Genomic DNA, 14,321 nt, shown 5'->3' with positions numbered 1-14,321 from the left:
TCTTTAGATTCTGAGGAATGCAGTCACGAACAACATTATTCAGTGACTATTGGTTTGTTTACTATATGACAGATGCTAGAATCAGGAGATAGTTCCTGGACTTGAAGAAAACAATTCAGGACACCAAGGCGGCTATGAAAGATTAGAAAAATTAAAGGTTATAAGTAGTCAGTAAAAGAATTAATAGAGATATATGATGGACTCCTAATGATAGCTACATAGTTGTACTCAGGGTATATGAATACTTTGAGGGCAACATCTGGAAATACTGGGATCACAAAAAATATCCTTAGATGGCCACCATCGGAGAAAGCTTTCTTGGCCAAACATTTCTCTCACGAATTTACCTAATAAATTCTACCAAATACAAGTCATTCTAATTTTCTTAGAAATCTCAATTTAATTCCATCCTGTAAATATGTACTGAGTACTTCCTATCTGTCAGAGCACAGACACAAAGAATACCAAAAGCAATGAGACCCTCTTGGACCTCAAGGTGGCTGTTGCACATGAGGGCAGACCAATACTAAGACATCATGGGGGAAAAGTCTGATAATTGTAGCCATGGGATAATATAAAAAGTACAGTGTGCAATGAAAGGAGAATTTTGACTCTGTAGGTTTAAAGAAGGCCTGTTGACTGGAATGACATCTTGGCTGGATCTGATGACACAACAAAATTAAAAGTTGTAATGCAACAAAGTTAAAAATTAAAGTTTCCCTATGAGCAAAGAGAATGGGCAAGGCAGAAGGAATAGCACAAGTGAAGACAGGGATGGATAAGAGCACAATATGTGGTAACTCAGTACAGCCAGGACAGAGTATGGGTACAAACTAGGCACAGGGGGAATGGTGGAAGATGAGACTGAAGACACAGGCAGGGACCCAATCATAATGTTCTTGGGGTTTCACCCTATAGACCTGTGCCATCCAAACATATATGACTATTAAGCACCTAAAATGTGATAGTCTAAAATCACAGGTAAAGGTAAAATAGACAAAGTTTCAAGAATGAGAAAAGTTGATTACATAGTGAAATATTTTAGATATATTGAGTTAAATTAAATGTATTATTAAATTTTAACTACTTTTTAAACATGTGGATACCAGAAAATTTTAATACATACATTTGCTCCCTCATGTTGTAGTACTGGTGGATGATTCCCCAATTACCATTTTACCAGTGGTCTTATTTCTCCTGTGAGTGACCTATTTAAAGATGGGCACAGGATGGCCCAACCAGGCCCATAGTGATGAACAAAAGATGGCTGGAGTGGTTCCCAATTCAGATGTGTTTGTCCAACACCCAAGGTCGGGTCTCTCTTTCAGAAGTGGGTAGGATGTGTGACACACAGAACTTCTCTGGCTATCCTTCTGAATCAGAGGATGAAGTAGAAGATGACAAAGCTAAGAAATGGTAATGACCTAAATCCTTGCTGACATCACTGAGCTGCTTCCCCAATCAACCTTGGAGCTCACTTGTCCTCTGAATTCACATGAGACAGTGAGGTTCCTTAGTACTTGAACCAGTATGAGTCATGGTTTTTGCTCCATTATATTGTAATGACTTCAAAAGCTAAGGAGTATAGATATTATCATTTAAGACATCTAGTACCACAAAGGTTTTGTACGTAGTCTACAATCAATGAATATATGATTGTGATGTGGAAAGTTTTTTTTTCTCTTTCTTTGAGTTTTAAAATATCAGTATAAGACTTTATGGCATAATTACCCTGGGGAAAAGAGAAAAAAACCTATGAGGAGAACTTAATTAATCAAAAGTAAAACCAAATACCCATCAGAGGTGCAAATTGTTTCATTTAATGGTCATCCCTTTATCTAGAGGCCTGATTGGAATCCAAGTTGAAGCTTACCCTAGGATCCACTCAGCTTAATTTCACTAATTTGTACACAAATATACAACTGATACAGTTTATACCTCATTCAAGTAACTGAAATAAATAAGCAAAATGTCTAGGCTGGGAATGTAGGTCAGTGGTAGAGCACTTGCCTGGTTTTTATCTCCAGCACCACAATAAATAAATAAACAAGCAAGCAAAATAATACAGGGAGCCCAGCACATGATAGATACACAATATATAAGCCTGGTTCTTGTTTATTGTTTGTAAAATTGCTAATTTTTTTAAATTCCAAGTAACGTGTCTCTTGTTACAAACTTACTTTTGTTGACTAGAAGTCGATTACAATAAATACCGATATATATTACACTTAAGGTACTTAAAGTTAATTTGTGCTTGGTTAAGTGATTGATTTATTAACTCATTCTTTTATTTATGTGAAGCAAGAATGTCAGAGCTAATCTGAACACAGTATGATAGAGAGCAGTAAAACTATTATCACTAATATGCCATTATGTAAAAATGTGAGTATGTAACAGAAGTGAGTCTGTATTATGTATTTGGGGAGTTCAAAACCCAATTGAGTCGAATGTATGAAAGATGATATGTCTTGAGCTCTGTAATGTTTTGAACAACCAATAAAAAAAAAAACTATTATCTAGAAACTAAGGTAAAGCATTTTTACCCAATCTTTGTGAGACTGGAGATTGATGGTGCAATCTGAATGAAGATGAATAAAAAGAAAACAAAGGGAGGGAAGGTTCTGACTTTGGGGCTATAACTAGAAGGTGACTGATATAATTAGAGGAGATAGGAAAAGATACTCAGTAACATCTCATTGTGATGAGGGAAGGTGCAGAAAGGGTATCAGCCAGAAAGAGAAAGTAAAGAATAACATACTTGGTGAATTGTATGAAGCTATGAGACTTCAAAACCTATTACTAAGAATTACGCTTTAATAACATACACTAACCAATATAACTTTAATAGGCTACACTAAAAAATATTAAGCAGATCCCTCACTAGCTGAATGTGTTGTTTATTCAACTTACTTATAAGGATGTCCTTGAAGTCACTATATGATCTATAATTTTTAAATTTCACAAGACAACTGGCTCACCAAGGACGAAGGTTAGAATCTCCTTATTTTTGTATGCTCCAGTGTATAGTGAAATACTGACAACCCTGTTCACTAAAGCTAATACACATTTATTGTAGAAATAAGTATCTGGAAATTTAAACTTTGTTTTTGTTCTGGACAACTAAACATTGTAAAGGAATGTGAATTTCTAATATTACCCATTTATGATGCATAGGAAAAATGTAGAGCATTCCCACCCAGACAACATGGGGAACCTACAGCCTGAATGACTATCTAAATGAGAATTCAGAGTTTCTCATTTAGAAACTCTGACTCATAATAGTTATCATTCTAGGAAGTCTGAAGCAGGTCTTACTAGGTGCTAGCATTCAGAGGGGCTCTAAGCCAGGCATTCCAAAGTGGAATCAACATATCAGAGTATGAAGAGGCAAGAAGATGTCATCCTCCTACATTTCCTTGGGGTCAGTACTGTATAAGTAACTGATAAAACAATAAACCTGGCTTTTTTTTCTTTAAAAATGTTTATTCAGGCATTATATACAAACAGTAATATTTACCCTTTTTGGAGAACAGTTCTGTGAGTCAGGAAAATGTATAGAAATACTTCTACCACCACAATTACAATACGGTCTGTTTCCACCATTCTGAAAAATTCCTTCAGAACATCTTCTACTCAATCCCTCTCCACATCCTCAGTCCCTGGAAACCACTCAGCTGTCTCCTACTTCTACAGTTTTGCCTTCTCAAGAATTCATATAAATGTAATCTTCGATATATAGTCTTTGAGTGGTTTCTTTCACCTACCATCATGTAACTAGCCACAAGGCCCATGAGACTGGGACACAGACAGTGAGCAGGAGAGGGACAGGAACTGAGACTGAAAAAGAGGAGGGGGGTCAAACCACAGAAAGGCTTGTACGCTATGTTTAAAATTTTGCCTTTTAATAGTAGGTATGAAGGGAAACCTTTTGAAGGTTTTGAGCAGTTGAGTAGTATGTATGATTAACTTAAAAACAATTCTGCCTATTTACAATAGACAATAATGGGAAAAAAAGTAGAACAAAAATGAAACTACTTTATAGAGGATACTGCAGTTTCTTGTGTTTAAAATAACAGTGACTTAAGCTAGTATGGAAACAATTGAGGACCTGGGAAAATAGCTGATAGTGAATTATAGAAAGAGCTGCTGGGACTGTGTAGCATGCTGGGGGACAGAGGAGTGGAGGATGGTTTCAAAGATGTCCTGGGCAACAAGGTAGGTGGGGTCATTTACCAGAAAGGGGGAAAGGAAAAGACAAGGGAGGAGGGACCAGCAAGTTTGATAAGGGGAGATGGAAAATTAAGAGCTCTACAAATTTGAGTATCTTTAGGATACAGATGGTACTGAATCTTTCCCCTGAGCATTTAGCATACTTGTATTTGATAGAGAAATTTCATTTAATAATCCCTTCCTTGTTACTCTTTAATACAGTGAGTGAATGCACTGAATAATATATTCAGTCTCGACTGCACTGAATTCCTTGAGTTAAATTTACAAAAACAAGAAGATAAACCATAAAGGCTCAAAATGAGAGAGCTCTTTCACGTCTCCATTTCATTTTCTAAATAGTTAAGAGCATTTGAGTTTCATAAGGCCTCTAAATCTTATATATACTTTTTTTCTTAGAAGACCAATTTCATTTGAATCAACCCAATCCCTTTGGAGACAGAGACTCAAATGAATTCAGAAATATATTTTTAAATTATCATAACTTTTCTTGTTTTAACATGTTTTCCCATTCACTCACATTGAAAAAACAATTGTTGAAAAAGTATTTAGTGGTTCCTCCTTTCCACATTATGAGACCAAGTCTATCTTGTTGGTATATCAAAAGAGTAACTTTTGATCAGTTAGAACTTCAGGATGGGGAGCGGGTAATGTGGCAACATGATGTGGAAAAGCCAGAGGTTGTGGAGTAGAGGTTTACTTTGTGTCTTCCGTCATGAAGGAACCTATCTAAGTACAAATGAGGACCATTGATCACACAAATATCCCCCACTGTACAACTCTGAAGCCACCAAAGTGGTGTTCAATGCACACGATGATCATTTCTGTCAGAGATCCAGTCATGTATTCATTCATCATTTGACTATTATCAATACATCTCCTGAAAGTTCATTTTTTTAAATCTCAAAAACTCCATGAAAATTTGTTATCTGTAACAAATTATTCTTGCTTTAACTAAAAATGTCTTTATTTACTTACCATTAAGTAAAATTGACATTCCAGATAAAGTGTAAGACCACTACGTACAGTTGTATAGATTGTCAAAGAAGCACTGCTTACACTGTAGGTATTGTGGGTCTATTACAAAAAAAGTTCCTTTGGACATCAGTAAATTGCCCTGAGGAAGAAGCACTGTTTTTCTAATTTGTAAAGGTGCCTCATGAGCTGATAGCAGCCCTGGATTTGGCACAAACCTGAAGTAGCCTCATCATATTACACGTGAAGAAGCCAAGTTCCAAAGAGGTGAAGAGAGAATATCCACAACTAATTTATGGCAGAGTTGAATTTGATTCTAGTCTTCATTCCCAGTCCAGGGCTTTTTAATAGTAACATGCTACCTTTCAGATGTGTGGTATATTGATGCACTCTTTCAATTCTTTGCTCTGCTTCAGAAAAGACTTTTGCAGAATGGATACCCCGAGCTGCTCAAGCCATTTGTTTCTGCCATGAGTGGAGACAGAGATAGATAGGGTGGTAGCTATACTTGTCAAATATTCAAAGGGGTGAATATACTAGACTAAGTTCCATGAGAGCAGAAAACATGTCTAACATTCTCACTATGTATCTTAGCACACATCTATAGCTAAATTACAGTTGTATATAACTTATAAGAAATTTATATAAGAAATTTATTACTTTCTGTCAGTGAGTTTAAGTTTTACCCCTCAGATCCTTACTGTACTGTCTTTTGTGCTCAGGCAAACATTAGTGTAATAAAAATACTGAAAAGCACTGGCATGTTCTCTAGCTATTTTCTAGATCAACATGCTACACTATTTATTTTTGGTTAGGTTCATTTAAACAGGAGCAGTAATATCAATCACAGAATCATAAAATGTGAGCAATGGGATGTATCTTATGTCATTTAATCTAACTCTCTCATTTAACATTCTAGGAAGCCAAGTACAACAAAGTGATAGAATCCATCCAGGTAACACACCTAACTTTTGCCATAATTAATCCTAAAAGTCAGATTTTCTGGCCACAAATTAGTTGCTCTTTTCTGAACACACATTATCTTCCCACTAATCAAGAAATAATGACTGGAAACCCACAATGTCAGAGACATTGTGCACTGGTAGTCATGCCTTTAATGGAGTTTTGTTTTTAGTTGGACAATGATAAATCATGACTTTGAGAAAATGCACTATTATGTTCTTTTATTCCCTCCATGCAAGAGGCACTACTCAGAAGAAAAATGATTAGTCAGAAGACTACTAGAAGTCCTGAAATTTAGCAAAAAATGGATATGAAAGTATGTTATGCTTGTTCTGTACATTGTTAATTTAGAAAGCATAGCGGGTTAGTCATATAGTAAAACTGTATATGTCTATTTACTCTGGCTCCAAGTTAGAAATTCTATGACCTAGGTAATTAGTATAGTCTAATGTGATGATTATTTTCATTGAAAATACATGCTATCTTGTAAACAGGATGTTCTCAAGCAGCTATGTAAACTAAAGGAATGTGTTTATTTAGAAACAATATACTTTCAGATTTTCAGTTTGATTTCAGAAATAAAACTTTAAAACAACATTGGAACTTCACTTCAGTAATATCCCAAATTATGGGACTCAATTGATGGTTCTGAACTTTACACACATGGTGAATATTATACAAAACTCTTCTCTAACAGAACCAAATGAGCATGAGACTCCAGTATTATCTATACTCTCATATGTTTTTATTAAAGAGTAAAAAAATATAGAGGGAAATTATTTGTTGTAAGATAATTCTATATTTATAATGAACTGCAAACAAAAAAGTCTAAAATCATTTAAATCCCCTACAATATATTTCCCAACACAAACTATTTTGATTTTCAAACATCTAGCAAATGGCGCTAGTAGATAATAAATATATGACGGAAAGCAAAGCTATATGTGTGCATATAAGCTTCCATTCTGCTGGCCTCCAATTTTTCAGCGGGGCCATAATGCAGCAAGATGGCAGTGGCATATTATACCTGGTTATGGCTGGCTTCAACGGAGCTTCCAATAGCATGGAAAGTCATCTGCACAGGGGCTAAGGTCAGACAGGTCACATATTCTTTGCCACTTTGTTTATCACAGTAGTGAACCTATAATAGAACACACGCAATCTGCTGAACACCATTTTTTATGAGGGAGTCAGATGTAAAAGGTCCTTTTTCAAAGGTTCTAGATTTTTTAAAAAATTCAAATAATTTATGCACAGCACACCTCAAATACTTATAACCTATGAACCCTCCAATTTTCTATGGAAAATCAATTCCATTTTAACCCATTTTGTCCCATTGTCCCAGATTAGAACACCTATAAAAACTTTAAATTGAGCAAAAAATATGCCACTTACAGTAACTTTGAAATATGAATATTTAGTATGTTCACAAAATGGAAAACTTGGGATTTAATGGGTTAAGTCTTTTTGAGGTTTTAAGGGAGTTTAAGAAATGCCTTTTTATTATGGCTAGTATAAAAATGCACAACTAAATGCTACATCTATCTTTAAGGTCCAGCTTTTCAGGATGCATAATGTATAAAGGACTCAAGTTTGTAAGCATTAGTCAAAGTCCATTTGATTCTAATGGAATTTTGCCAACCTGAATTTTCCCTCATCTTTGACTCCACGTGTATGTGATTGCTGTTTAATTGGGAGTGACAATTCTTTTCTTTCTACATTATAGCGCCTTCAAAATCAGTGAATATATGTGTTTGTCACTATACATGTTCTGTTTGAAATTTTGACATTATAATCAAATTGAATTAAATTGAAATGATTTATAAAGTGTAGACTAAAATAAAGTTACAAGAATATTATTTGTCTTTTAGCTAAATATAACTAACCATTATTAAAACCACATGTAAGACAATCCATATCAGAGGTAAGGCATATGTGATAGAGGAAAGTATAGGTCCAGTTTCATATTAAGAAAATTGTCATCTTTCCATTTATCTACTTTCAAAGAAGTTCTGTTTTTTAAACTGTAAGCCAACAAGGTAATAAGAGTATTGCTTTTGTGATAAATTAATAAAAATATGTCTATAAAATGGAATGAGATTCCTACCAATTATATTAGAGGGAAAACTGGTTTTATTAGTCATAACTTGCTCAATTTGTTAACGTGTACATATTTAGAGTAAAGGTTTAGATGAGAATTTTGAATTTCTAAGCAAGAAAATTAACATAAGTTCCTTGCCTGAGATTTTATTCTAATAGCTGCAAAATGTTCAGACACCCATATACCTTTATTACAGAATATGGCCCACATTAATTTTGTCATGTATAATAAGAATCTGACTGAAAATTATAGCAATATGAATCCTGGTCTAATAGTTTAATAATTCAACTGTTTTAAACCAGTAGGGTTGTTAAGAATAGCCATCATTTTCCCTGGAGGTGGGGAAATTTTCCTCTTGGGAATCTATAAAAGTAGCATAGGGCTCAAATCAAGTCAATATAAAAGCCTTGTTTCCAAAGTACTATAAAGATTTTGTTATAAAAACATTTTTTCCTGAGTTAACCTTAGAGAAAAAGATTTGACAACAGTTCTAATTCACTGTACTATAACTCCTGAGCAAATTAAAAGCTCAGTCTATGTTCAGGAGTTAAAAAATGTGGAAGTGTTGTTTACTATGTGTCAGCTAGGTATGATGGGAAAAAATGTAACTTATCACATAACAGGTTTATGCAAAAGCCAATAAATGGTGACACTATAACAGCTACAGTTTGCAAGCATTTATGGTATAGTTAAAATATTATGTCTGATATAGTGCTATTATAAAACATGCTCTTTATAAATTTAATAAAACATAATCACCTATTCAATTCCAATTGAAAGTATATATGAAAGATATGACACTCTCCTAAAAACACAGTTGACACTCTTGTATGTGAGCTGACTTATTGCATTTCTATTCTTTATCCTAAAGAAATGAAAATTAGAAAAGACAATTATAGTTGAAAAGATAGGCTTCAAACTTGGTTTTCCTCAGTGGTTTGGATGTCATAACTGAAAGATTTAACTTTTCTCCTAACAATATACAAGCCACCATGAGCCAATTACCTAATAAATACTATGGACCCATGCAATTCATGTGTGAAAGATAAATATAAAGGTGCAAGTTAGCACACAGTTCCAACGATGTCACATCTCTATTGCTGTGTCCTCCAGTATTCTCCCATAGTAATTTTTAGCTGGGCAACTAGATGCTCAGAGTAAAGACTATACTTCTCAAGGTTCTTGTAGCTATGACTGACCAGATGTCCAAGGAGACTGTAACTGAAAGAATTTTCTGGCAGTTTCCTGGAAACTTTTAAAAATAGATTTCAGATGTATGCTTTTTGATCTCCTTTACCTATTTTTGCCAGCTTGCGCTTAGAGTGTTAATATTGCCTTTTATCATTCAATAGAAACCTAATTCTGACAAGATGTTTCCTATGCCCCCAAACTGACACCAAGACTCATAGCCAATCACAAAAGAATCTCCAGAAAGCTGCCAACATTTAGGACTTAACCTTAGTTTCCTTCCCTTACTCTCTTTATAAAAGTTAGCATAACTGGTCCAACCACAAAGAATCCACATAAGAACAGCAACAGTAGGTTAATGGGAGGAAATCATCTGGATTTGTCAGCCTTATGAGGAATAGAGTATTTTCAGTGAATGAGGTAGCTCTAAGAGAATAGTTGACAGACAGTGGGAATACCTATACAAAAGCAATACTGACATTGCATTCCCTGCTGAGAGGCTTGCTAAGAATTGAACCTATAGGCCCCTCTCAGTTATGTCCCTGGCAGTCTGAAAGCACATGAAAATACAGCAACAAGGCTTGGATGTATTTGAGCACATGTTGAAGGAGTCTCAAGGCACGTAGCATACTTGAAAAACAAAAATGATGGAGCAAGACATGCTCATCCCAGATTTTCATGGCCCTTGCAGGAAATGATAAGAGAATCTTAGCAGAAGATTGAAACCCACCAACAGAGTGGACTAGGGGCACAAACCATTAGTAAAGCCCAAAGGAAACAGTTGCCCCTTAGGACCAAGGAAACTGGGAAAACCTGAGCACTACCTAAAGAAAACCATAGACATCATCCATGTGGAAATCAGCAGTGGATGTAACTACACTAAAAAGTGCCACCTCCCCTTACCCTAATCCCAATCTAAGATTTCTAAGACCCTAAGAGTAAGATCATGAAATAGAAGTAAATTGTGGAAGAAAGTATCTAAGAACCAGACCATGCCCCCATCTCACCAATGATCAACACAAAGATGTGGGAGTGATTGAATGAGAGGAAGAGAGCCATTAAGTCTACTGAGCCAAAATGAATAACTTGCAATGGAAGGATATGACTTGTAGTTTTGCACTGAACTGGACTAATTTTTTTAAAAAATTTAATCAATTAATTAATTAATTTGGTGCTGGGAATCAAACTCAGGATCTCGTGTGTAAGACAAGCCCTGTACTATTGAGTTACATTCCCAGCCCTTGAACTAGATTTTTTAAAACTAAAGGTAACTAACAAACTAAAGGACTTGCCAAAAATAGTACAAATGAACATGAATAAGAGATTTGATAAAGCATAGAGGAAAGCAGTGACTAAAGAAATATAAAATCACTTCATATTTTCCTCCGATTGCATTGAGATTTCCCAATAAACTGGATAAGAAATATGTGAAAAAGTACATGGAAACCATTACTCAAGGACTCAATTTTAAATTAAATAAAACATAATGTGTAATAAAAAAGCCTTAAGAAAGTATCATGTTTTGCATACTTGACCAATGAAAACAAGTTTGATATGGCTCTCTTCAGGTATATATTTTCTTCTTGAAACTAAAAATAGAAATGCTAGGACAAATGCTAGGACAAAAGCAGTGTGTTTCCACAACCGTGACCCTAGAAAATCCAGTATACAATGTCTTAGGTAGGACCTTGATTTTGATGAAATAAATGAATAAAGACAATTTTAGAAGATTATAAAAGTCATCTCCCTATATTTAAGATTTACTGTTTACAAATCTTAACACTTTGTGTTTTTAATATTTTAAAATGTTAGCAGTAAATGTTGTACTATTTGTTCTAGATTTATAACACTAGTCAACAGCTATGTATTGACATTTTGTTTCTTATGAACTTATAAAAATAATTCCACTAAAAGGTGAGTCATAAATTAATATGTCAATTAAATAACCTGGATTCATTTGAAATTTGCAAACCTATAGTGATTTTAAAACAAATTTTCTAGTATGATTTGCACTCCAATAAACCCAGATGAGATATGATACTTATACATTCTGACATTTATCTTGCTAGTCTAAAGATTACCTTTATAAAAATTATTTCAACTCTTCATATAATGTAAGAAACAAAATACTACTAGTCTTACAATATCTTATATAAAAAGCTAGGTATGTGAATTTTTTATACCTATTTGAAAATATGAGGGACTATGCAAATGAAAATTGCTCTTTATCTCACCCCAAACTGTTTCCTGCAGAGCTGAAGGTCCTTGATGTTGCAGGACTACTAAATACTTTACTAATCTCAGCAGAGAACTGGTTAACTGCCTGTCTGTCAGATGTCTGTACTGGCCACCTCCTGTGGGGACAAAAATGAGGAGAGTGTGGAAAAGACTCACATTTAAATAAAGCTGCTCCTTAGATCATAAAGGAAAGATAAAGGCCTACATATTCATATGTGATAACTCCACAGTCACTGTATTAAGACAGCACAGGTTTGATTAGCACACCTGAGGTTCTTTAACCTGGGGCCTACTTCTCAGTAGCATGTAGCAGAGGCACAGGAGCCATCTTGGCTACTGCACAGGAGCCCCACCCACAAGAGTAAAGACAGCAATGATCTAAGAAGGGGCAGCTTTAACAATAAACCTTAGGATACTCAAAACATGCTTGATTCTTGCAGAGTCTGCATACCAGCTGCATAAAAGAACTAAGTTTTGTTAACATAAATAGCATGTTCTTAGCAAGGTATGAAATAGATTTGTTTCATAAATATTGACCTAAATAAGTAGAATGAGTGCATCTTAAATATTTATTAACTATTTTCTTTTTAGATCACATATGAATTATCTTATTTGGGTCAACCACAGTCAATATGACAAGTCTACATTATATTTATATGTAAGTAATTAATTTATAATAAATGAATAAAATTAGTTTATCCATGAGCCATATTTAGACGTGACTGGTTCACAGTGTTTATTAAAATAAATATTAGATATTCTATTACTATAACATCCCAAAATAATAAAAGATGACAACACGTATAACTTTAAGAATATTTACATGGATAATGTCTGTTACTGACTTTCTCTAAAGATTTTTTACTCAATTTCATATCTAACAAACTAACACTGTATCATTTGTAACAAAAATGTACACATACAACTAACATGCTCAGCCACATACTAGTCTTTTAGTTGATGAGTAATCTCTTTCACTCATTCTTATCACATTAACGCCTCCAAAGGGACAGGAGTAAATGAATAAATGAAATCACATAACAGACTGAAACACAACTGGCAGTTATCTTTTCTATCATTTAGAAATTCTGTGTATGGAATAAACTTTGCAAATTACATATTTATGTTTGGTTTTCAAAATCTGGCATTAATAAATAAAGATTTATCTGTAGTGCAAGTCATAGATAAAAATCATGTAGCAAATAGCAAAAAAAGATGTACTGTGAGCACTGATTTTTAATAGTTACTTTTATTTACCAGAAAGGAGTTGCCTTCTTCTGTCGTGCATACTCATGTTGTTATAAACCCACATACATTCATTTATGTGTAAGACAAGCCACATGAAAATCTAAAGGTTTTTTTTAAGAAAATAACTTTTTAATAAGGAAAAGTCTTTCTCAAGGTCAAAAGAAAACTACAGTTGTATAGACAGTCAATGTATCTTTAAAGTTAAACTAATGAAAACTTCTCTCTCAATAGGGCCAAGTCTATCACTTCCCAAATACTAGAATTCAATTGTATTGGGTATCACTTCAAAAAAAATGGTATAAAAGACAAGATATTACCAATCTTTTCATTACATACTGGCTTAATTAATAATGTATTTAATTATATTTTTATTTGTTCTTTTATATATAGAATATATTTTGACATATTTATACAAACATGGTGTACATCTTATTCTAATTAGGATCCCAATCTTGTGGTTATGATGTGGAGATTCACTGTGCTGTTTTCATATATACATAGGAAAGTTATGTCAGATTCATTCTACTGTCTTTCCTATTCCTGTCCTCCCTCCTTTCCCTTCATTCCTCTTTGTCTAATCCAATGAACTTCTATTCTCCTACCACTTCTTGTCCTGTTAGCATCCACATATCAGAGAGATCATTCAGCCTTTGGTTTTGGGAGATTGGTTTATTTTGCTTAGCATAATCTCCAGATCCATCCATTTACTTGCAAAATTTTAACCTTTCTACTCAGGAATTACATAGTTTAGAAATATACAATACACACTTGTATTTAAAACAGTTACATTCTTACAAAAAGATCATGTATGACTTCTGCTACCAGGCAAGATGAAATAGATTTACTTTCTTCTTATTCTTCCTGCTAAGTACAAGTAAAGGTAATAGCTCTTGATGTTATGCATAAACATAAGGGAATGCAGAAAAGTGGAAAGAAGGAGGAAGACCACCTAGGGGTTTCAGGACTCAAGGAAAAACACAGTGGTGAATTCCTAAATTTTCTTTTTGTTTTAAATATCCTGGATTAAGAGAACCCAAGAATCTGGAAATGCCAATGGGTGTCAATAAAAACAAAACAAAACCAAAAAACCTAAGAAAGCCTGCTCTAACCAAAGGATCATAGAAGAAATAAGCTAGCAAGATAGAAAACTTTTAGACAGTAATTACAATCACATGGCAAAAAAAAAAAAAATGAAGAGAGCCATTCCTAATGTCAATAACAAAGGCCAAATGGGGAGCCCTATATTTGTACCCTCAGCAGACTTCAATAAGGCAACCAATTCCCCTGCTAGTGTGGTAAAAGAGACGGGACCATGGATAATCAAGAGTTTTAATCCTAATGAATCCTGGTGCACCTCCATCTAGTGACACTGAAGTACCCT

General features: G+C 34.3%; 1 protein-coding gene across 14 annotated transcripts in view; it reads right to left on the bottom strand.

Annotated features, from left to right (window-relative positions):
• The window catches only part of Stau2 (staufen double-stranded RNA binding protein 2), a 298,417-nt gene that overhangs the window by 84,227 nt on the left and 199,869 nt on the right, over positions 1 to 14,321 (bottom strand). For 12 of the 14 annotated variants that reach the window (XM_040293940.2, XM_078017023.1, XM_040293939.2 and 9 more), the window contains one exon: positions 7,193 to 7,306. The exons of 1 other annotated variant lie outside the window; for it this stretch is intronic. In XM_040293940.2, coding sequence (XP_040149874.1) covers positions 7,193 to 7,306 — 114 coding nt within the window. Of the gene's footprint in view, positions 1 to 7,192; positions 7,307 to 11,688; positions 11,809 to 14,321 lie in introns of all 14 variants that reach the window. One more of the 14 variants, XR_013423950.1, reaches the window with a different exon arrangement.

Source organism: Ictidomys tridecemlineatus, chromosome 7, assembly GCF_052094955.1.
Source record: "Ictidomys tridecemlineatus isolate mIctTri1 chromosome 7, mIctTri1.hap1, whole genome shotgun sequence".
Classification (NCBI taxonomy): domain Eukaryota; kingdom Metazoa; phylum Chordata; class Mammalia; order Rodentia; family Sciuridae; genus Ictidomys; species Ictidomys tridecemlineatus.
The sequence above is the reverse complement of the archived record's forward strand: the minus strand, read 5'-3'. Positions and strand labels throughout refer to the sequence as shown.